Raw genomic sequence first — 25,955 nt, 5'->3', positions numbered from 1 at the left:
CAGGAATATTTCTAAGTCAGAAAGATCTTTATTGTATACTCCTATTTTTGGAAGCAGGGAGAGATTGGGAATGTAGAATAGTAAAAGACATCTGAAATACCAAATGGAGAGATTCTACCCCTCCAGTACTGCTCTGAATATAATCCCGCTTTGGGATTTAAATTTCCATGTGAGAGAGTGCTTCAATAATATTCTCTGTAGGAACCACTAACTTGCGTATTTTGAAAGACTGCTGTGGGGGTGACTGGTGATACTGCAAAGATGTAAAGACAATGTTAAAGACTGTCCTTCAGTGGGTTGCCTAAAACGTTCTAAGGTACATTTCCAGTAGACTCTACATTTAAGTAAATAAATTAATTTTACAGTAATTCAAAATTTCTTTAGTCCATGAAATTCTGTAAGCATATATACTAATTATGTAAGAGAGTAAGTATATCTAATAAAAACACATAGTCAGTATTGTTATTCTAGAGTTTCAGAGTGCATATCTGTAAACCTCAAGAAAATCTGTAGCATAATAAGCATGAATAAGAAGATTATAATTTTGAATATATGGGTATTTTATAACAAAATAAAAAAATAATCACAGTGTAACATAAAAGATGTTTCTCCACTAGCTGATATCCATATTGACAGATAAGTGAGATGGGATATGCAGAATAATTATACGGCAGCCAAACCGAATGGCTTCAGGGTTTCAAAGGCCTTGTAGACAGGATCACTGTACAAAAGAGAAAGCATTCTTTAAGACTCGAAAGACTAATCCAGTGTGTTTTTATAACAGTACTGGAGATATTAATGCACATGTGATTTCTTTTTCTCTGACTATTTTATTCTGCTTGTTTTCAGCTTCTCTCTCAGGGTCTAATGCTGAGACAGTATACATTTTTTCTCATGAGGCTACAGCTGAGTTTATATCTGATTATTCTGAAAATTACAATGGCTTTAATGCAACATATACTGCATTTAATGCAAATAAGCTAAACAGTAAGTGTTCTTTTTTGTTTGCTTGTTTTCTAGAATGCTTGGTGAAACTATATTTTCAGTTTGATAAAATGGAGATGAACAGGGAAGCAGTATTTTCTGGCCTTAGTCCCTTAATTTACTCCACATTGAGAAATTTCATCCTGTTTTAAAGATCATATCATTGATTTCATTAGGACTGTCCACAGGCCTACAGGCCTAGATCTGGTAATAGGGTAATGCCTTACAAAGACTGTGCTGTGAAAATGAAAGAGTAAAACTCTGGCCATATCAGATGGCCTTCAGATTCCGCACTGTCAGTTTGTTAACTGATGAACACTGTGGGATCACCAATGCTGATCACTATTTTGTGATCTCCAGGTCGTACCTGTTCTCCAGAGTTTCTGATAATCTAATTCATTGCCACAAATAGCAGTCCCAAGTGGTAAAATTAGCATTCAGAACAATACGTGCTTCGGTGACTAGACATTAAATAAATAAATAAATAAATAAATAAAATAAAAAATCCAGATGCAGTAAATCTATGGTGAAAACAAAATGCAGCAATGTGACTCATGCTCTGGTATTCTTTAGTAGTCAAGAAATAAATTTAGAGGCAGATTCAGCAAGTGAAGGCTGCTTTAGCTGCTACATTTTGAGAAGGATATGGATGGGGCATGTGACTAGGAAGGGATATGCTGCAGAAAAGACTCAGAATGCCAACAAATTCTTGTCACATGGAAATCCTTGTTATGGGCAGAACTGTGATTCAAGGCACCATGAAGAGACAAAATGATGGGAAGAAAAGTATTGAGAGTGTTGCAGCAAACACATGTGATCAATAAGGAGCAAAGGACAAAGACAGAGACATTTCTGGTGTGTAAAGCACAGCAGTTATATGTCGAGCTTACAGGTGGAGGCTCTCATGGGAATCTTTCTGCTGGAGCAGCCCAGACTGCAGCTAAGGAAAGAGGAGGATTAGTCCTTAGGGTTAGCTATGCAAGGGGTACTCTCTCATTTCCCCACCACTTACTGGTGAAGGATCAAGAAAGAAGTTTGATGAATAAGTACAAGAGCGTGTCAGGCCACCTTCAGTGATGCATTGTTTACAGCACAAATGACACATTTATTTGAGTTGCTTAGAAGAGCAAAATGAGAGTTACCATGGGCTCTAGTTTTCAAAAACATTTAAAAAATGTACACTGTTTGTCACTCATTCTTATGAAATTCTGAGAAAATACTTAATGTCTTTGTCATTTTTATATACTAGAGGTTCTTATTCACAGATTATGAGAAAGTCTATTGCACTTTTGAAGATGGCTTTTGTTACTGGAGGCAAGATTTAGATGATGATTCAGACTGGGAGAGAATTCAGGGCCCTACCTTTCCCCTTATGAGTGGTCCTGATTTTGATCATACATTTGGCAACATGTCAGGTAAGATCAATAAACTGCTTGCAGATTAAAGGAAAAGCTGCTTTAGTTATATAACTGTAAGCTGTTTTCTTCACAGTGGTATTATTAGGACGTAATTTTATCTGCCATAAAAATCAGTCTGGGCTACCATGCAAAAAAGTTTATGCAACTGATTATCATCTTGTATAAATACACCAAAACTAAAAGAAGAAACAAAGGAATATATACATTGTTTGAAGTGTGAGGTATTGAGGAGTTTGGACTCTATTCAAAGTGACTTATCTGTTTGTCTAAGGGGGAAAAAAAATATATTTACTTTTTACTGAAATTACTTCTTTTTCATCCCGATCTACCACTCAAAATTAATATATACATATATATATATTTATATAAAATTGACCTGCAAAGTACATATGGTACAGTTACAACCGCACTGCAAGAACACCGATTATCAGCACACATGCAGAACACAAACACACCACCAACAGCAAAATAACTTAATTGGAAGAACAGTCACATCATGCGTGGATTTTAATTCAACAGATGATAATGAATAGGAATCAGATTTTGAATGTGTATGTTGAATGTTTTTCCAAGAACTTGACTCCAAAGGTTTTTCTTGTTCAAAAGAAAAAACACAGAATCTGTCTCAGCTGATTTGTCAGTCCAATTAAAACTAGTTAAGATAATTTGAATTTCACAATGACCATATATATTCTGTGCAAGACAAATAACATATGCAGTGATAAATAACTGTAAAAAGTGCAAATTATTCTGGCAAAATTTACTCTTGGGAAAAGAAAAATGTTGTTCAGTACATTATTGCATACAGATTATTCTCTCTGAGTAAATGAACATTTTCTAAATAATCTTCAGAACGCTGTTTTGTCTTCCCTCTCAACTCCTAGAGTATAAATCAAATGAAAAAATATAAAATTTACTTAATAAAACTCTTGACAGTGATTTCTAGCTGTCTTGAAAGTGCTAATATATTCTAGATATTTTTCACTGTACTAGATCTCAGCTGACATATATAATGTTGCTATATGTAATGTTACCTTTATGTTGAATATTCATATTTCTATTACCTGCATTTGAAGTAAAACTGCAAACTGCAACATTAATATCTAGGTATTACATAGACACTGTAGTATTGTTTCACTACTCTTGAATAGCAGGGGAGTTAATACATACTTAAAAGACCTCAAGGCCTCAGGACTAAATCTCTGTAATACTGTAGACCTCCACTAGAAAATATTTATTTCAGTTCAAATTAAGCTTAAACCTCATTTTGTTTTCTCCACATCTGACTGTGTTGTACAGTATTACACTTCATACCAAAATGATACAGGCAATATAATAAATATCCTAACAGTGATAATGCCAAAGGAAAACCACATTCATTACTGAACAAAATTTCTTCCATTTATTCTGAATTCTCAGAATGAATGAATGAAACAAAAACAGGGACCTGTCATGTTGGCTCTAAAATGAATGCCATGCTCATCTTAAAGCTAGACACCATGTATCTTTTAACATGTGCTTTTCTGAAGCAACACAGGAAATTATTCATATTTCAGACTTTTTTTTTCATGTACTTGAACTTTCTGTGTGAAAAAGCTAGCTCATCTAGAAGTGTAAATAACAGAATATAATATAGTGTACATTACCTAAGTATATTTAATATAAATTCTATGTGTATAATATTGCATATGTAGATATTAGGAATATAGGTTCATAGATAGATATAATAAAATCTAAGATTACAGACAAGATTTCAATAAAGCAAGAATTTTCTTTTAGGACTTTTAACTACGCTAAATTTTGCTTTTCTTGTGACAAACCATAATGTGTCTGTAGCCTGTCCTCACATTATATTTACTTTTGGCAGCAAGAAGTTCAAATTCTCAGCAGGAAAGAATTAATTCAGAAAAGGATTAAACAATAAACAAATAATGTCCTTTCTTGTTTATGCTGCTTCCCGTGTTATAAAATATTAATGTAGTCACTCTCTCTCCCCAACACACCCCCCATATTTCCCATTATTATGTGGATAAAAATTATAGCATGTCACAAAATTCTATTGCAAATCTACAAGCAATGTCAAACAGGGGGACATTTTTTATAAACTAAGCAGAAATCACTCAGGTAAATTCCTGACATTACTGAAGAAAAGGTGAATCTCCCACTGACTTCAGAAGGGCTAGTTTCTGATTTCATGTCTAGCTCTGAGGACCATCTGACAAGCTTAGAAGCTCACTTTAATGTTCTTGACTGATGAATATAACTCAGGGTCATTGTTCACTTCTATTTTGTCAGGAATCCTCCAAGTCATTAAATCTGTGCTTGATATTACTGATACCATTTTTAAATACAAAAACTTGCCCTCATCAAAAAAGGAAAAACAAAAAATAAAAATAATATTTCTACTGACTAAAATGTGCTCATTATTTTGCAGGATTTTATATTTCAACACCCATAGGACTTGGATTCAGAGAAGAGAGAGTCCGGATTCAGAGTTTGCCTTTGGTCTCTTCAGATCCATCTTGTCTAAGCTTTTGGTATTGTTTTGTAACCTCTGCAGATTAAATCATTCCTAAACACATACTTTGTTTAAGAATAAAACAAAATATTTTTCTTTCATATATATTAATGCAAGTCAGTGTGCTAACCATACAAGCCTACGTCTGTTTAGATTTCCATGACCAATCTTGACTCTAGAAATTTTTACTCCATTATAGGTTTGTCTTGCAATTAGCTTTAGTTCCCATTTACACTCTGCAACCAGCATGTATTTCTATACAGAAATACTAAGAATCCCTGAAATGTTTTTGTTGTGAAGCTTAACTAGGCCTACACAGAAGATACAGCAAAAGATCAAGTAAAACTTCCAGTTTTAATTGTACAAAATGTTTCATTTTGTTTTCATGCTCACTAAAGTTTAGTTCCAATTTCATAAAGCTGTTAAAAAAATAAAAAGCTTGATATTTTTTCATGAAATTTCACTTCAATATAATAATAGAAAACATTGTTCTTACCCCTCTAGGTATTACATGTACAGTCCTAATGTTTACCGTTTAAGTGTTAGCATAAGTGATGAACAAGGTGTGGAAAAGATAATTTTTGAGAAAGAAGGAAACTATGGAAACAACTGGAATTATGGACAAGTAACTTTAAATGAAACATCTGATTTTAAGGTTTGTTAAGCTATTAGTCTTTCATATAATTGTTTTAGTTTAATTGATATCAAAGTTTTCTTCTAATGATCCACAGCTTTAAATTTATTTTTATAGGTATTTTGGTTGGCTAGTCTTTCTATACTAGTTTTCATTGATGCAAAAGCACTGCCAGAAAGGTGCATTTACCATCTGAGAAAGTGACTACATCTCTGACCAGGGTGCATCACATTTCCAGGAAATGTGTGTTATAAGATCTCAAGAAGAGAATTATACTTAATTGTAATAGTTTACTTACACATACTATATACTTATACCTAATAATTGAAAGACATCAAGATGTTTTTTGCCAGCACAAATTCCTTGGTAGCAGGATTGCCTTAAATATGTGTGTAATAAAATGCAGTAACAAGCCATCAGATGACAAATTGCAGTTGTACGTGGAGACATGCCATTAGATCAGAAGAGCTGGACAGATAAGTGATACAGAATGTTGTGTGTTAAAAATTACATGTATTCATATAAAAATAAGTAAAATTCTTGAATAATTTTAAATTATGTTCATCATTTATATGAAATTCCTGCATTCCTAAGAATGATGTGTTCAATTTGCATAGCTTTTGTGTTACAGGAAGTCCTGTCTCATCCCTGACCCTCTCCTCTGAGTATAGCACCAGTGTAGATTACAGTGGAAATAAGAACATTTGAGAAAGAAGACTAAATGGTTCGGTATAGGAGGCTGAAAGATATTTCATTAAGTTATAACGTTCTGTTTTTTTAAATGAATTTCAGGTTATCTTTGATGCCTTTAAAAAGAATGGTCCAAGTGATATTGCCTTGGATGATATTGGCCTGACAAAGGGAAAATGTAACGAAAGTAATTATGTAGAACCAACTGCATTTCCAGTTGTTATTACTACCCCTTCAGGTCCCAGTAAGTAAACGCTACTGTTGATTGTCATTTCCTATTATTGTATTTGTGTTTGAGTGATTCAAGATTTGTAACAAAATCCCTTCAGCTTTATAAAATTACCTCCTCTGCAATATAAAATTAACTTCAGGATGATATGTTAGGGATCATATTCCCTGCCCATGGCTCCATCCATAGCAAAAGTACTGGTAGTTTCACATCTTAAGCTCTCTTTACATTGTCTTCCAAAACTTGAAGAGTGAAAGAGAAGTTGTGGTGGTTTAACATTGCTTGAAGAGTGAAAGAGAAGTTGTGGTGGATTAACATTGATGGGCAGCTAAATTCTATCACACTGCTCTCACACTTCCACACCTCAAAAAAAAAAAAAAAGCAAGAAAATACAGTGAAAGAAAGGAAAAAAAAAAAAGTCTCATGGGTTGAGCTAAGGATGGTTTAATTAAACTAAAAGAAAAAAAAAAAAGGCAAAGGACACACAGAAGCGAAGAGAGAAAATAATTATTCTCTGTTTCCCACCAGCAAGCAATGTTCAGCTACAAATTTTGAAACTGGTCCTAAATACTTGTAGCAGTTTTTTGAGAGGTCAAACATTTTCGTAATGAGAGCCCACTCTTCTCTTTCCCCTTTCACACATTTTATTGCTGTGTGTGACATCACATGCTGTGGAATACCCCTTTGGTCAGTTTAGGCCAGCTGCCCTAGTGATGTCCCCTCCCCACCACTTGCCCACCCCAATCTACTGGCTTTGGGGAGGGTTGGAGGGAGTCTGGAGGCTGTGCCAGCCCTGCTCATAAATAGATAAAAACGATTTTGTGATACCAGTGCTGTTCCATCTACAAGTGCAGAGCATAGCACTATATGGGTTGCTGTGGGGGAATTAACTTTCCCATCTAGACCCAGTACATAAGTAAAGAATTCAGAATCTGTTTCTAAAGTCTGTAATTAGTAAAGCCTCCAGGAATCCAGTAAAGAGGAGGGAGTTAAAAAGAGGAGGAAGATTATAACCTCTATATTTAAAATTATAAACAATACAGGAGTGGGATAAGAGTTAGCAAAATCACATAATAATATCATCAGAAGTCTCAATAGATATATGTTCACCCAGCTCTGAGAATACCTACACAACGAAAAATCTCATATTTAGGGGAATGAAACAATAATGGTGTCAGAATGGTGTCAGAGCAAGGTCTGTATGAATGCCAGATACCCAAAATGGATGTATTATCTGGAAGAAGGCTCAAAATGAATGAGTTCTTTTCAATATGCATTTGGCCATATTGTTATTCGTACTATATCTGATTATATTCAAAAGGAAAAATAGAGCAATATTTGCTCTGAAAAAAAACTGAATAGGAAAACAAAAAAGACGGATTTAGAAGTTCTGGTGTGTGAGGAGATGAGCTGCCACCTCCAGTCCTTTCTCACGCGATCTCAGTAAACACATCTTGGAAGTTAACTTCAGGCAAATGATCATTGGTAGAAAGTCTCTGTAGTAAGTAGTAGCTGAGTGCTGCTGTTGAAACACTAAATAAAACAGCGTTCAAACTGTAGATCTCGACCCAAAGTATAGTGACAAAATTTAACTATTCAAAAAATGAAGTGGTCATGTGGTGTATAAATCTGTATAAAATGCATTAGGGAGGATCTGTGTTATCTTTCAATATGATACAAAAGTACAGTCTAAGCAGTTCCTGTGTAAAAACTGACTTGGTTGCACTCTTACCTCATTGAGGCATGATACATATATGCCGTTTGCAACCTGCTGAAAAATGTGAATATTATCAATCATCTTCAAAGAAGCCTGATATTACTTTGATGGATATGGTGCAAGTTTACTAACAGTGACAGTTTTACTACAAATGTCACATCTATAAACGAGAGATGAAAGAATTTGCATTGAACTCATTTCCTTTGCTAAACCTAGAGCTTCAGTGAGAGGCATTTGCATCATTCACAGTGCCACAGAAACTCATTGAAAAGTCTGATTTTTTTTGTCAGGGTATGGGGTGGGGGAGCTGGATTTGCTTTTGTCATTTGCACAAGACTGTCAGCTTACACTTTCATCTAAAGCAAGGATTGCTTTAATCTTCTTATTCATTCATAACTTGTCTTTTAACACAAATCACAGTGTGGAAATTGCAGCGCAGATTCCACACTTTAGATGTGTATGTTAATATAAAGTAAGGTTTTGGTCAAAGCCAGAGTATTTTTTATTTTTTTTCTGTAAAGGTCATATATCGTTTTCTACAGTGTTGAGAAAATCCTTTATTATCCTTGATGAAACGATGGAGGTTATTGGTGCTGATTGGTTTTTTTGGTTCTCTAATGAGCATCTGGAATACAATCCAGAATAACTCCATATAAATTTATCTTTAAAGATTACAAGAAATTTTAAAAGCATTTTTCCATGAGCAAAATCAATTGCTTTCATTGCTTTTCCATGCAAGACAAAGAACAGATCATTACTGATGTTTTACATGTAGCCAACACCAGATCAGATTTCATCATAAGTTGCTGAAGTTCAGCCATTAAGAAAGTTGGTTTTGCTCTGCTCATGTCATAAGATGAATCTGGCTAAGAATTCTTTGTCCAGGTTTGCAATAGTTCTGTGTTTGTTTCTATGGGCATTAATATTCCATAACAAAACCAATGTAACTTTTATTTGTTGTCAATGGTACTTACAGAAATTAGTTGTCACTGTAACCCATATAGATGAAACGTAATACAATTTTTAGTGAGAGTGTGATTTTTAACAGTTCCTTTGCCTTTCAGAGTGTTCAATCTATCTTAACAGGTTTGATTTAAAAAAAAATAAATAAATAAATAAAATAAATAAAATAAAACAAAATAAAACAAAATGAAACAAAACAAAATAAAACAAAACAAAACAAAATAAAATAATAAAAGGCTGTAATGAGAAAGTTCAAATCTTTTTTTGTATTTAGTGGAACTTCTTTCCAGTGGAATTCAATGGACAACCTCAGTAAGACTTGTATATTATGAAGGCTTTTTACTAGAGACTCACAGTATGCAATTCTGACAGACATACCAAAATACAAAATGTAAACCAATAGGGGGGTAATGTTTAACCAAATACTATGTTGACAAAATCATGTTTAATTAAAGGAATAAAACAAGAAAAATAAATGGTAGAATTCTTCTACCTTTACTTCTCTTTCCTGGAGATGTTAGAAGAGCAGTGTTTGTTTCTGAAACAAGTAACTGAGAGCAACTGAAGTGGTAAAACAGATTTCTTTCCAATGGTACAGCTGAAATAACATAAATAGCATTTCTTAACATGCAGTAAAATTTTGGGATATGAAGCTGATATATTCTGGATGTAAACCACCTTTCTGTACTATATATATAAAGAGAATATTGAGTATATAGAGCATATTTAATTGTGTGTGTGTGTGTGCTTTGCATATCTAAACTACTTGCTTTTATATAAATGTTATGTTTATATATATGAGTGCAAATACATGTTTAGGATAAAGACCTTTTTTACTGGAGCTGTTGTTTCAGGGAAAGAACAAATGGCTACTTTTACTATTTAAAAAGATTTAACTAAAAGCTTTTTAACTCCTGATGAAATCGAAATGACAGTATAAGTTCTTAAAATACTCACATATCATGTACAGTATGTTAGTGGAGTGGTTGAGACCCATTTTTCTAAAAACATTACATAATAAGAAAATTAGGAATCTCGCTGTAGTCAGTCTTTTGATGTTCTGTTTCAGAATATATACAAGCTTTTGTACATTGATTTGCTGTCATTAGAGTAAAAGGTATCAACACAGTTACCAACACAGATATTGTAAGTGCCAATTTTGTTGTTGTCATATATCTAGATAACTATTAAGATATCTTTTCAGGCCAAGCATTGAAGATGTCACCTGGCTGTTCAATATACACTTAAACTGGAAATTTAAAAAATGAAAGTCTTAAATTTTTAAAAGCATTGACTCTTTCACAATTCTCCCATTTAGTATATAAAAACTAGGTGTGCTAGTTAGTGTTGCCTGGCTCATTAACAATATATGACATCACTTCTTTATAGATGTATTCGCACACAGTTCTGATGCCTTCACATGCTGCATTAGAGTATGTTTGGAAAAGTCTGAGTATCTGAGCGGACCTCTTTAGTGTTTTTCTAAGTTCCCTCCTTTCAAAATCTGCAGTTCATCTCCATGAATTTATATTCTGAAATTGCACTGGAAATTTTTATTCCATTTATCCTTACAGAAGTTCAAAGATTTTTCACACCAACAATATCACCTTTCCCCCAACGGGAAGAATAGTAGATATGCTAGTAGACATATTTGTTTTGAAATATATGGGTTTCCAACCTCCTTGCATAAAAGCTTAATTTGAAAGTCTCATATTTAATTGATGAGTTAAACAATAATTGTTGCAGTAATAACAATAATTAATTTTTAATACATTTTATAAGTTTATGGAATGAGAAAAGAAACTGCTCTTTATTTCTTAGCCAAGATGAACTGCAAAATGGTGACAACTCCACCTGAGAAATTTTTTAGAATTTTTTGAATGTTTTTCAACTAAAAATTTTGCTACCAAGAAACTTTCAGGTAAATTCTAATGGTTTCCATTATAGATCCATATGGTCTTGCTCCAAAGTTTATTTCCTAGATGACAAAATGGGCTTTAGTATCTCTGCCAGTGTTTCAAGAAAATCAATTAGATAATAAGCAAGGCATGCCAAATGAATGAATGCTTATATTTAGGGGATGGGGAGGCTTCCTGTCTTATATAGATGTTTTCTAGTTTTTATGTTAATACACTACTAAATTATACAATTTTATTCACATTTTCTGTCATGTGTGCAGCTTGCAGACCAGTAATTACCAAATGAAAACAAATTATATCCTTTCTTGCCTATGTGGGGAAGACTGCTCATAACACCATCATCAATGCAGTTGTGCACCTCGGCACTAGCAATTCACAATTAGCATTGTCTGACCTACAGCTGACCGATGGCATGAATTGTATGGGTCAGCAAGTCTGCCACAGCAGCTGATAAGGACAGTAAAGCTCTTCCACACCTTGCTTCCCCAAAGGAAATGGAGTGGTGGCTTAGCACAATTCATTGTTCAAGCTTTATAACAATAGGACCATAGCTGGCCCCTTACAGTGGTAAAGTTAAATTGAATATCTTCTTCATAAAATTATTTTTTCCAAATTGTCTTTGTAGACAGATGATTGCAAAAATAAAGTAATAGATGAAATATGTTTGGAAATATTTTCTTTTTCAGATGACTGTGGAGGACCAGTTGAACTCTGGGAGCCAAACAGTACGTTCAGCTCTGAAAACTTTCCAAACTATTATCCTAATCAAGCATCATGTAAGTCATTCTTTTCTAAGTCTTCAGGAAAAGTTTAGTTGGATAAAGGTTTTAAATGTGCTTTCAAATGTTGTCAGGAAAAAAATAAAAAAGAAAAAAAAGATCCAAGCTAAATACTTTGGGCTCTTTTAATTGAAGTCTGTCTATATGACACTTAGCAGAAGCTAGGGATTCTTATGCCAGGTGATTAAAAAGTGATGTTGATAAGCATAATCCCTTGGAATGATTTCATACAGGCCAGATACATTATGCCTTTTATGTCAGATATTTTCTTATCAATACACGGGAGAAGGTGTTGAAAGTCCACATTTTAGCATTTCACCTCAACATATTTGTCAGGTTAGTAGCTTGGTCATGACCTCTTTGATAAATAGTTCACCTTTTAAAGTTGAAATTATATATGTATGTATTTTGCAAGGGATTATCTTTATTGAATATTTCTTAACGTACTAGTGAAAAGACAGCATTAATCTACTAATGTTACTTGATTTAGATGAAGCTACAGCTGGCAAAGGTGAAACGAAAATGAGATTTACGATGTTTCAAGGTGGTATATGCTGTGTGCTGTTGATGGATTAAGCAAGGAAGATAATTTTTCTGTTGCTTCTTAATTAAATTTCAATTATTTATTACTTTACCTTTAACAGGAGAATTGTGCTGGGATGTTAATTGCAAAAGTTATTTTGCATTTTTGTCCCACTTGAGATATGGTTCTTATTTCCAGGTATTAATTTCACAAGTTCCCAGACACGATTGTTACTAGTGAGAAAATATTTTTCATTCTATGAAGAGGGAAAAAGTGTTTTGTGTTGTTTGTTATTTTTAACTTTCTTTGCAAGATTTCTATAGTATCCACAGTCACTTAGAATAAATATAATAAAGGTGGTTTAAACAGAAGCAAATGCTTCTTCTTCTGTAAAAAGAGATCTAACAGGTTTCTGTGAATGGTTATAGAAATTATTTTACTATCCAATAGCATAAGGCTTAAGTGACAAGACTGTCATGTTTTCATAGTTACAAAAGAATTACCTTTCTTATGTCAGGGAAACAAGCAGACGCCATGAATGATAATAAACACAATTGTCTATGTCTTAGAAGAATAAATCCAATTTTCAAAAGCATTTTAGAAAATCGGAGTAAATGGGATTTTAGATCTGGACAGCTTAAGTCACTTCGAAAGTTGAAATTTAGACTTCTGTGTCTCATGGATAATTCTGAATATTTTAACAGAGATTTTTTTTTTTCTTCAATGTGAAAATGATACAGAAAATGTGACAACCATTAAGTTGGTTTTTGTGTTTGTGTGTTATTGTTTTCTAGGTGTATGGTACTTAAATGCTGAAATAGGGAAGAATATTCAACTTCATTTTCAGGTTTTTGATGTGGAATATATTTATGATATAGTTGAAGTCAGAGATGGCAGAGGACCAAATTCTTCACTTTTGGGCAAGTAAAACTGCTGGGTAGTAAAATGAATGCAATTAGGCTACTGGAGCAAACTGATTGATCTGATGTAAAGGAAATCAATTCTCTCTTTCTTTTACATTTCTTCAGATTTATACATCTTATAAATTAGCAGGAAAACTCAAGGAAACATACAGTATGTGACATCATGTTTCCCAAATGTTTGCACACACTCAGCTTTCCATAAAATCCAAAAGAAATTAACTTCTCAATAAATAAGACTGCTCATGTACGTGCAGAAACAGAACAATACTCATGTGTTGGTCAAACTTTATTTTCTATACTGATATATCAAATTTGGGGTTGAGCTTTGGGCATCTCATTCTGATAGCAGTAAGTCTTTAAGAAATAACTGTATTCATGTGGTAGCAATATTTGCATTGAATCCTAAAACATTTTGAAATAAATAAGATCAAAATAACCTAAATGTATTCATGTTCTCCTGGAGAGTAGCTGTCTATACAGGACAAGGCCCATTGCCAGATGTCTTCTCTGCAACAAACCAGATGACAGTAATCCTTTTTACGGACACGATTGTAACAAAGAAGGGATTTCTTGCAAACTTCACTACTGGCTATCATCTAGGTCAGTGTACAATCTCATGTCTTTAAGAGGTTATACCAAAGCTCAAATACATTTGAGAAAAAGCGGAGAGTAGGAGGTGGCTCTTGATGCTTAATCAACAGAAATATCAAAAAGTTAAAAAGACTAACAGTTACTCATTTGCACTTTATGTTTTCTAGCAGGAAATGTGACATTTTTGTTACTTTACAAAGCACCCAGCTGGCTGATGTCGGTACCGTCTGCAACTCAGTTCAATAGTATGGGAAAAAGTGGCTCAGTATTTTGACCAGTGAACCATCTAAATGCTAAGAGGGCAAATATGAACTATTATTTATACAAACTCTCGAAAAAGAACATCATTTTTTCACTCATTTGGTGGTGTCATTAATGTGTGCTTAAATGCATTTGTAAAATACTTGTTACCAATCACACTAGAAGAACAAAGTGCATATGGTAACTCAGATTGGAGTTTGAAATATGGTCTTTCTTGCAGCTTTAAAAATTTGATCCTTAATGTATGAAGGATTTAGGAAGAGTTACTTTTACGTGTTTAGACAGCAGTGTATCTGATCCCAGCCAGTTTCCTGCTGAAAGAGTCATGTTTGTGCTGGGAACTGCAGTTGGAATTGTTACCTGCATAATACAGCAATCATCTCTACAAAAACATGCAAACTGGAGCCAAATGTGGAATATATGTGTATGGAATAGCAATGTGCTTAACAGGACAAATCCTTACACTAACTCTAGGTCAACCCTTACTGAAAATAATTAAAGGCTTTGTATTACTTTGTGGAAGTCTGACAACAGAAAAGAGAGGATGGAGAAGCAGTATGTGTTCAGAGATGTGTGCAGTCTCATTCACTTGCAAGAACAGAAAGTCAACAAGAATCTACACTCTTTTGCTTTCTTTTAATATCATAAAGTCAGCTTTTTTATATAGATTAACAGTAATAGTGATATATGTATATTTTTTTTATCTCTGACAAATCATAACCATTGATTTACTGTTGGTAAATCAACTCACCTTGTGCAAGACTGACAGGCAGGTTTATATGGGCACATGACCATTTTACTGCTTCTTTTTCTTATCTATCACATTTGTTCAGCTCAACAACACTATGACTATTTTTTAACTGGTTCAGTAAAGATGAAGCTTTGCCCATGTTTTGTTGTAAAATAAATTATTATGCTTATAAAGGCAGAGTTCTCAAAGTGGCCATTGCCAGGTCTGGTTAAATATATTAAAAGGTTGTCAGTTGCAGAAGAGTTAAGCTTATTCACGATCTTTGCAGACAAAGGACACAGACTAAGACCATATTGTAAGTAAATAAGCGAATTTTGTGAGTAAAGATTTTTGTTCACATTTTATTTTTCCATAAAATACTAAGATTTTCATAATGAAGAATAATTTTACAATAAATAATTTTTGATGGTATGCAATATAATAAGAAAAGCATATTTGAAAATCTTATCTTCATCTAGCTGTGTAAGTAGGAACTAAGTTCTGTGGAAAATCTGGCATCAGTTGTGGCCAGTGAATGTGTGAAAATCTGGTTCAGGAATTACAGAAATCATACTCTTTTATGTCCATGTTAGATAACAGGCCATACTGGCTGATAAATTAATCTTTTTATATGGATATTAAAAATTTAGGAGGAGAGCAATTGTCTTGCCTTAAATAAGATTTAAGATATAACAAATGGTGAGATTAAATACACCGGTCCCCACACAGCAAGGATTACACCTTTATATTTATTCTATATGTGATCTACATTTTTTATATAACTGATACTGAAGTGGATTAATCCTATTTTTGTGAATGCTTTCCTCATTCATTTCTATTACATTTGTCTCCCCTTTCCTCCCAGCTAGGTTTTGAAAGGAGACTCTTGGCTGTCAATGCCTCTTTACTTGCACATTTGACTTGACACACTTTAAAGCCACTAAACTTCTGTGAAAGTGTTGAACATACAAAATTTGACATTATTAGTCGCTTTCAACAGGATTTAATCAGGATTTGATTTTTCTTATCCACCTCAAAGATTCATTTGTGTAGCAGAAGAACACTAGTAACCGAGCAATGCTAACTTTAGCAGAAACTGTAAGGTGTAATAACACTGATTTTATACTTAATTAGCTTTTATTTATCTGAAAATCATCATTATTTTGAAAAGAAAAAAAAAAAAGAAGGAAAGAAAAGGGAAAGTAAAGGGAAATCATAAGTGGAAGGCATTAGGAAAAAATCCTGTATATACTATCCACCCAATTTTATTGTCAGGTAAACTGGATGATCTCTACCAAACTGATGTTTACAGTTTTACCTTTCCAATAATTGTGGTTTCATTTTCATTTCTTGTTCTCCTTCAGGAGCTTGTACACTCGAGGAATATCAGTGTCGTAGTGGAGAGTGTATACCATTGCATAACCTTTGTGATAACCTACCTCAGTGTGAAGATGGCTCTGACGAAGCGAAGTGCAGTAAGTTTTATTTCATACATAGAGAAGGAATGCATGAGTATTTGGTATGAATTTCATAGGCAAACAGACACAGAACCTTAGCTAGTGTAAACTGCAGCAGCTGCATGCAAGCCATGCAGATTTACACAGCAGTATCTGACTTTGTTATGGACAGAAAAGCAAAGTCACATTTCTGAGACAATGCATGTAATCTTGTGTAAGTCTCTAGTAAAGGTAGGAAGTTACTCTGTACTCAAAACTATGACTATTTACAGTGACCTCAAAATAAAATGAAAACTCGTTACATGCTCTCGTTCTGTATCCATATCATATTTCCAAAATTTTGTATTTTTCCTGTTATTAATTTCAGTTTCATAGCAGTATAAATGCTGTAGTGTGTGATAGAGTTTAAGAAGTCTTCCTGAGAGAAACTGTCAAATAGTGGGAAGCCAAACTGTGGCACAGAGCACCCCCCAGCCTGCCTGGACTCCACCTCATGCTGGCATTGCCATAGGATGAAGGTGTGGCACAAATGAAAAAGTGGCATCTGTTGCTTTCAGTGGATGTGCAGGTTCCTACAAGAAAATTGATAGCTGCAATTGCTTAATCATCTGATTAAATGGTTCTTTCCAAAATTTAGGTGTACAACATATGGTTTCATTTTGCATAACATGGAAAGAATGTTCCCTAAACAACAACTTCAGTGTAAAACTGTTGTTAAAACTACATTGGGCCTAGCACAGAAATCACATTGCTGTGTCTGACAAAGTGCTGTTCTGTCAATGTATTATGAAATACTAATGGGAGAGTTAAAAGCATACTTTAAAGCTCAATATATCATCATCTTCCTTTGTTTTAAGAAGGACTTCTAGGGTTCAGATATATCATTGGATATATGCTGACAGTTGTCATTGATTTCAACATCTTTTATATGAATGTATATGTATATAATGTCTGAAAGTGCAGTGTCAGTGTCCACATTAATGCAATTAGCTGTTTTTCTGCCTTTAAAAATGCACAAAATAAAATTCACTTCAGCTTCTTCTTAGCCATTGCTAAAGAAGATCTGAATAAGGTAACCATCACCTAAATTAACATTATGTACATTTTCCCAAAGATTTATTTTGCCATAGATTGTCTATTTCTTCATAACCAATTACCTCACATTAAGGGATAGGGAGAATTGCTTCCAAAAACCCATTTAATCCAAAAGTTGGCTGAATCAATCTAACCTTTAAAATAAAATGCAAATTCAATTAGACACCCTCATATTGAGTCTTTTCAGTGTCCAAAATACTTGCTCATTTTCCTGAAACCAATTTCAATTTCTAATCATATGTACCATTTTAGACTAGACAAACTGCCATTTTCAAATACTCCAACTCATGAAACTTCCCAGGGATTCCAAAGAAAAGATATAGGATATCTCCTTCTTTGAAAATTCTAAAGTATATGACATTACAATTAACCACTTGTTGAGTGATCAGTAAGTCTCTTACTGCTTAGCAGCAGTGTATTTGGAGATTAATGTAGATCTGATAAGGAGAAAGGAAGAGGAATTGTAGTTCAAGTAGAAGACAGGAAAGGTGTCAAAAGTGATTTGGAGAAATCTCACAGTGCAAGCAATTCTGAGATTTTAAAGACTGCTCCAAAATTTTGTATGAGTGATGTTTACCATTAATTTAACCACTGTCTGTCACTTATTTCATTCATGTGCTCTGCATGTCAAAGAGGAATATTTATTTATTTATTTTTAATAAAGTGGATAAACATTAATCTTTATGGAAATATTTAGTTGCAAAAAGGCTTTTTGGAGAACTAATATTTTCCCCAAAACAATATTTCAGCAACCAGTAAATTGCAAATGAATTATATTGCTTTCCCTGCTTCATGCTGGCAATAACTGTTATCTGTCTCAAGTTCAGCTGTAGCCTATGAGTTATAGATGGAATTCTGTTGACCTTCTGCTCCAACTTCCTTAGTCACCATGACAGTAGCATAAGATTTTTTACCACATACTTAAAGAGTTTCCAATTTTTTTTCTGATTTTTATTTTTTTGAAAACCTTTGATAGAACTACTGGTTTTCAGAGAGCTTTTTTATTATTATTGTTATTATTTTAACTTAAGCTGCAATGAAAGCAAACACTGAAAGTTCTCATAGTGATTATAACTGGAAAATCCAATTTTTCTGTCAGCTCTGGTTTTAACCTTACTTCTAGTCAGTGTTACTGAGTATCATGTAGCTAAAGCTTCACCACAGTAGTTCAAAATTGTGTAGTACTGGCTAAGAAGAAATAGTTGTTAGAGTAGATGGAAAATGTACTGTTTACTGTCTGTTCATGAGACTTGCAAAACACAGGCTATGAAAACATCCTGTCACTAAAATATAGAAGGAAAAAGCATTTCCTTCCTGTGGGAATACAACATCTTCTACATACTGGGTTTATTACTGCTGTAATGTACCTTAACTACTTTTGTTCTTTGCTGGCAACAATAATATTGCATTGTGTGGAGGGGTGATTGTTTGTGTTTCGTGGTTTTTTTTGTTGTTGATTGTTTGTTGGTTGTTTTTTTTTGTTATTTTTTTATTTTGTTCTTTTTTTTACCACCTGCCTAAAATGCTTCTATCCATTTTGGTCCACAGTGAGATTGCTTAATGGTTCTTTAAGCACCAAAGGGCTGGTACAAGTCAGGATTGGGAAGACATGGCACCTGGCATGTGCAGATGATTGGAATGAGCAAATTTCAGACAGTGTTTGCCACCAGCTAGGATTAGGGTGAGTGAAAATATTCAGAATATTCAGTGTCTTTGTACCTTGTTTGCAGCTTTTCTGAGTCTGTGTATTTGTGTTTTCCTCATCATTTTACTGGTGTCTATACCATTAAAAAAAAAAAAGACAAAACAAACAAACAAAACAAACAAACAAGTCTACTTTTCTATGGTAAATGAAGTGCGAGGTCAGCCAACAAATTTGTAAGTGTCGCAGCGCCTGTTTTGATGGCATTCATTACAGTGTTGCGAACTTTGAATATGGTAGATTAGGCATGAGCATACATATTGGAGAACACTGTAAGACTGATGTGGAGGTGTTAGTCTTTTATCATTTTATGTCATCATTTATGTCTTCACTTTTTATGAGGATAGCTCCAGATTAAATCTGGAGAAAACAACAGCCTTGGCTGCTCCACTATCATATTGATGTTCATCTCAAGTAAATTCAAGATAACCACTTGGGTACCCTGCAATTAGGATCCCAGTACATTTCATACTTATCATTAGACCTTAGCTGTTGGGTTAGGAAACTGTATTTCTCTTGAGCTGTGGTTGAGGGTGGAGGGAGAAAGGAAGCGTATGATTGAAAAAATGGATTTGGCTTCAGTCACTACTGATCAGCTGAATTTCTAGGGAAGGGGTGAGGAGGGTCGAGTGCAGAAGTGTCATATTTTTGCAACTATGGTAAAATTTATGGCCTGAATTCTGACCTCACTTACACTATATGAAACTTCATTGCCATCCATTGAATAATAAATGTCTTTCCTACAGTGCTGAGGTTTTTAGGGAATGTCACTCAAGTAATAACCAAATGAAAGTCTTAGCTTGCAGTTTATCATGGTCTCTAACCAAAGTAGGAAGCCTGCAAATGCCTGTCTCATAAATTAGTTTTAGATACCACACAGGAAAATGTAGAAAAACAGCTAAATGTTGTTTGAAAGTATTTTTAATCATCTGATGAGAGAATGTGTGATGTTTTATTTTTATTTCTTTTGCGTAGGTACTGCGTTTATATACATATCAAATACCTGCATGCACAAATTCTGATTGTAATATGTATATGTAATTATCTAATTTATGCATGCATATAAGGACATGCAGAATGTGACTAAATGTTCTTCTAGTCAAATAACCTTGTCCATTACGATGGCCAGTAGCCTTCTTCCTTGCTCCCTACCTGCTCCTGCCTCCTTTTCCTCCATAACTTCTGGACACTGGTTGTTTTGTGGTGTAATGGTTTAGTTTACATTTTGATATTTGATAGGCTTCAGTGAATTTTGTCTTCAATGGTATTTTCTATTAGCTTTTAAAAATTACTTATTCTTTTGTCTCCATACCATTCTATGGCAATATATTTCAGAGTTTGTCTGCATAATAGAGTCAAATACACTTGTTAAAAAAAAAAATCCTATTAAGTTTCCTAATTAGTTCTTTTTAATTCCATTGTTCAGTTTATTCCCATTGTTTAAAATATATATAGTATTTTTAAACTGAAATTGTATCACATTCTGGTATCTTGGGTACATTTTCTGTTACAAATCCTGCAGAATAGGATAAAGTTATCATACGTATATAGAAATCCATTAAGCATCAAGCTATTTCTGCCTTCTTTGAATCTCCCTGTAGCAGCATATTTGTTGATAACTGGCACTGTATTTGCTAGTAAATGGATGGTTGTAATAACAGGTCTTGGATAGTCTATAGCTCATGCTGCTATACTGAAATAACTACTTAGAATCATGCATTATCAGAGAAGGAGGCTAAAGTTCATCTGGGATGATTTACTTTTGCTGTTAATTGGTTATACATTTTCTAGTGTCGTTTCTTCTTTAATTTATGAAAAGGAAACAATGACAGTCCTGCAGCATATCCTGATTGTTTATGTAGCTGAGCTAGAAGGTGCAGTGTTCCACACAGATTCTGATAAATCACACAGCAGAATCCTTTTGCTTCCATTTTTCAAGTATGTGACTGTCATGTTTGTGATATGTGCCAAATAAGCAAATCTGGAGGGATGCCTGTGTGTTCGTCTACAAAATGTTTGCAAATTATTTGCCTAACCTATATTCTGAATGAGTCCAGAGTGCAAGATGCACAAATTGATGGAACTGAGAAACCTGAACATTAATCCTTTGCTCAGCCTACACTTCATGTGTATCTGATGATGATGTTAAATCTCAGTATTGTTAGCATCTCTTTTCTTTGAGCCATCAAATAATACATTGAGCTTTTGACCACTCTTCTGGTTTCAAACACATTTGTTTCTTTGGGACCAGAGCCAAATGAGTTTTTACTGAATTTTACCCAGGAATGGGGTCAAACCTTGCAGTTTTGCTGTAACCAGAAATCCAACAGGAGTTTAGAATTTGTTCTCAACCCTGCAGTCTGTTTTGTTCCTGAACTCACAAAATTCTTGAGAAGGAAATGAGTTAACTGGAATATGATTTCTTTTTTGAGATTCCCAGGTCAGTTATATTTTCATTTACTCCACTAATGAATGGTAGGTAGTAGCTGCATGCCTACCTCCTTGAAATACCAGACAAAATCCTGTTTTTGACTGTCAGACCTAGGCCTTCCAGTGTGGCAAGAGCCTGCTGTAGAGCCACTGTGAGTAATGTACTAGATGGAGCAAAGAACCTGTTTCTCCATGTGTTGAGACTGTTTTGCAGCATTGAGGACCAGAATTAGGGCAGTCCTAATAACTCAGTGATAGACTTAATGTCATGTCAGTTGTCAACAAGTAATAATGTGCACTTTGACCTGAAAGCCATAGGAGGAGTCTTGATGGATTTTTTTTTGATTTTTAGGTCCACAGTTTCACTTGGGATCAGACACTGCTAGTACACTAACTTGTACTAGTACACAGACAAGCTAGACACTAGCCTCATTTAAACCCTTTAGTTTAAACATCTTTTCAAATCCAGGAAGCATTGAGAGGTTATTTTTATTTACCATTTGCATATTTTCTTACAAAGAAATTGTGCATACACAAGCATTTAGAAAATAGCTGCTCTCCATATGAATTCACACATGAACAAAGATTTTTTTTTTTATGACAAAGAATGTGTTCATTGTTTGCAATTTGCTACTATTCTTTAGTGGTTGTTGTTCTCCTGTTTGTCATAAAATCATAGGACAAAGCAGAAACACTGCCCTGTGGCTTAAACACAAATTAAACAAACTGCAAACATCCTTGCAGCCTGAAAACTAAACAATGAATTACAAAATGTGAATCACAAATGTGTGAATATATATATATATATATTTTTTTTTTCAGATAAGTGTGTGGATTTTTTTAGGTAGTAAAAGGAATTGTATCTATTGGGCAAATGGCACTCTTATCCTTATTCTGAATAGTTTTTCTGAAATGTACCATTTTATCTGAATCTTTCCTAACAGTCAATATAGTGCTTATTGTTACCGAACACATCTGAGACAGAATTAGAGACTGAAACCTTAAATAATGGTGTATATCTGTGTGTAAGAAATTTATCCAGTATTCTTCTGTGAGTTTTGGCTAGTGAACATGTTGAATGGAATGAGGGCTACTTAACACCTGTATTAGCTTCTTAAAGACCATTTTTGTCACAGCCTTCAAAATTTCTAACAGATCATTTTCATTAACAGAAGACCCACAGTGAAAAGCCAAGATACATCTTACTTTTAGGATCTGGCCTATCATATTAATCTTTTCTCCTTTTGAAATGATAAGAGTCTAGATGATTAGAGATAAAAGTTATCACAATATGTCATTATCATTCCCTCCATTTGAAAACTAGTTCTATTTTGAATGTTAATCAGTTCTAGGAAAAGTAATCTTATCAGAACATTTTATCTTGGGTGCATCTAATCTATGTGCTGAACGATGCCATGAATCAATGAAAATTAAAGAGCTGTGACACTCTGTCTGTCTGGAGCTGTCCAGAGTTTCTGGACCTGCTAAACTATCATGTTCTTATTAATCTGAGAAGCTCCAGGAAAAGTGCATGATTTCTATGATTTCTTATACTTACAGAAATGCTTAAGACTCATCATTTACCAATAACTTAATTAAAAGAGTAGCAGCTTGGTTTTGCAGTCACATAAGATTTAGGAATCTCCAGCTGTGTGTACTTCAGGAAGTCAAAGTAAGAAAACGAATCAAATGTAATTATCAAAGGTTTTCTCATAGTGACTTTTTCCGTAGAGCATGTCATACAGCTTTCCTAGTGGCACATCAGGGCTATTGTAAACCTCCTTTTTCCTATGCCTAATCTTACTCTTCCCACACAGCAGATTTGCAGGCAAATAGTAGACTGCATACTTCCCAGGACAGTGAGTGCACTTGAAGTCATACTGCCTTGATAAGTGCTCCCTGTGTATTAAATCTGCACAAATGGTTGTCTTTTCACTCCTGAAATATCTATGGCTAAAAGATCAGATAGAAGCAGGCTGTCACCCCCAAAACAATTATATAGTTTGACCTCAGCTGTCTTGTTTACCCAGGTTTCCTCAAGAGCCAGGGAGTATATGTTCCAAGCCCATCATATGCAGTATCACAAAGTATATGGTGCAGAATAAGCTATGAACGAAATCTAGATATGGGTTGTAAACATCGAAACACTTCATCTCACCAATAGTTCACAGAATTGTTGGTGTTCAAAATGCCATTGTTGCAGAAAAAGGAATCTAGGAGTACAGCCTAATTCAGATGAACTAACCTGTTCAGTGGAAGACACAATACCCTTGATTTATTCCACAAATCTTAGAATCATAGAATCATTTAGGTTGGAAAAGACATTCAAATCACCACATAAAACAATCAACCTGACCTACCAAGTCCTATCATGCCCCTTAGTGTGATGTCCACATGTCTCTTAAATACCTCCGGGGATAGGGACTCCACTGCTTCCCTGGGCAGCCCATTCCAATGCCTGACCAGCCACTCTGTGAAGAGATTCCTTCTAATACCCAATCTAAACCTCTTCTTGAGAAGAGGTTATTCTGTTATTTTGATTTCAACAGATCTGTGGGGTGAAACTTAACTTCTAAGGTAGCATTAATTCCACTAGATTCTTCACGAAAGAAAGTATATTTTCATTTCTCCTCTAGGCACAAAGGTAAAATAGCAATGAAATTACATCCTGCAAAACAGCAAAACTGTGATATTCCAAGCTTCAGCTTGTTACTCATCAATTTTGCATACTAAGTTTTAGCTCCATATATTTTAGAATCAGTATTGTAAACCATTCAGCATGGCACCAAAAAGCACAAATTGATTATTTACTTTCATTAAAATAACTATTTCTATCTATTTCAATATAATTGTAGCATTAGAGATCTTAGAAGAAGGTGTGAGAATGAAAGTAGGCAAGTATCCAGGTATTTAATCCATGGAAGTTTCAAAATCTAACAAATCTCCAGATAGTCATTATTTCATTAAAAAAAATAAAATAAAATAAAATAAAGCTGCAGTTTATTCCACCACCATAATCATCTCCCAAACAGTCCTCCACCAGTGGAATATGTTAAATATCTAAAAACACACAAGTGTGTCTTTTTTTCTAGGGATGCAAATATGTCATCAACTGTACTATTCACCGGAGATGGCCCATTTGTTGACATCACCAAAACAGCTAACCGAAGCCTCATATTTACAAAAAGGTGGGTAGAGTGAGGTTTCTTCCTCATACAAAGGATAACTGTAAGTATGGTGACTGACGTTTATACAATAATTTCTAGCTCAAGTTTTTCTGAGGGGTAACATGGTTCTGTACAAGGTCTGGAGTATCAAAATAGCTAGGTTTTATTCTCTATCTGCTGATGAATTTTATATAACACTGGTCAACTCACTCTTCCCCCTTCCATTCCTGTCTATTTTTGAATTTCAAAGGAAAGAGATGCTTGCTGCATTTTTAGCCAGCATTCAGTACAGTTTTACGTGAAGTCTTTGAACATTGACTCTGGAAATGATAAATACCGTTATTTTTACATTTCTTTTTACATGCACATTTTATTTGTAAATGCTATTTACAAAGTATTTCTTACGTAGAGATCTCTAAACTGTGAATATATAATACATTAATTTGAGCACCAATAAAAGGATTAAAATGGAGTGGTATTCCCCCATTGTTATATAAGAGAGAATACACTAGGTTCTCTCCAAAATCAGTAGTGAAAAATATGCACTTCCAAATTGTGATTCATCAAGCTATCTTTGCTGGAATAAAATGAATCACATTCTGTAATCCATTGACTTTATTGATATAAGTTTAGGACACCAGACAGATGTTTAGACAAATTAATCTCACCCAAAAATGTCTTCTGGGTTTGTCTCAACATTTAGAACTGAATCATTAGGTGAGATGATCCTTGGAATGCATTTGATTATACCCTTAACCTTTCTCACTCCAAATGAACTTCAGTTCACTTGAAGTGATTCTGAAGGGTCCTACAAACAGGTAGTATTTCTTGTAGATTAAATGAAACTGTAACATTTGCACAAGATTATATTCTCAGGAAATTATGGGATTTACAGTTCACCTCCTAAAGGAGAAGGGCTTACTATCATCAAATAAAACATATAATGACTTCAATTACTGTGTTTCTGCTTATGAGGGCTTATTATACACATTTTCCTGGAATCCTACCAAAAACACTGATGCAGAAAATTACTGTATAATTGCTAAAATGTTGAAATGATGTTGAGGATGGCAAGAGTCCATATTCTTTCAAGTTTCCTTTATGAACATACCACATAGTAACAAAGCAGGAGGGAATTCTCAATTTGATATGCTGTATTTTATCTAAATTAAAAAATAATAATAATAAAAAAAAAGCATTGTATCTTCTAGTCGTACTCTGTTAA

The 25,955-nt window shown here is 34.1% G+C and overlaps 1 protein-coding gene across 1 annotated transcript in view; it reads left to right on the top strand.

The window, feature by feature from the left end:
• The window catches only part of TMPRSS15 (transmembrane serine protease 15), a 57,715-nt gene that overhangs the window by 23,560 nt on the left and 8,200 nt on the right, over nucleotides 1–25,955 (top strand). The window contains exons 12-22 of the mRNA XM_066977596.1: nucleotides 850–987; nucleotides 2,250–2,399; nucleotides 4,837–4,939; nucleotides 5,425–5,575; nucleotides 6,347–6,488; nucleotides 11,759–11,848; nucleotides 13,169–13,294; nucleotides 13,766–13,897; nucleotides 16,244–16,354; nucleotides 18,980–19,112; nucleotides 24,656–24,751. Of these exons, the coding sequence (XP_066833697.1) occupies nucleotides 850–987; nucleotides 2,250–2,399; nucleotides 4,837–4,939; nucleotides 5,425–5,575; nucleotides 6,347–6,488; nucleotides 11,759–11,848; nucleotides 13,169–13,294; nucleotides 13,766–13,897; nucleotides 16,244–16,354; nucleotides 18,980–19,112; nucleotides 24,656–24,751 (1,372 nt within the window). The remainder of the gene's footprint in view (nucleotides 1–849; nucleotides 988–2,249; nucleotides 2,400–4,836; nucleotides 4,940–5,424; nucleotides 5,576–6,346; nucleotides 6,489–11,758; nucleotides 11,849–13,168; nucleotides 13,295–13,765; nucleotides 13,898–16,243; nucleotides 16,355–18,979; nucleotides 19,113–24,655; nucleotides 24,752–25,955) is intronic.

Source organism: Anser cygnoides, chromosome 1 (genome assembly GCF_040182565.1).
Source record: "Anser cygnoides isolate HZ-2024a breed goose chromosome 1, Taihu_goose_T2T_genome, whole genome shotgun sequence".
In the NCBI taxonomy this organism is placed as follows: Eukaryota; Metazoa; Chordata; class Aves; order Anseriformes; family Anatidae; genus Anser; species Anser cygnoides.
The sequence above is the reverse complement of the archived record's forward strand: the minus strand, read 5'-3'. Positions and strand labels throughout refer to the sequence as shown.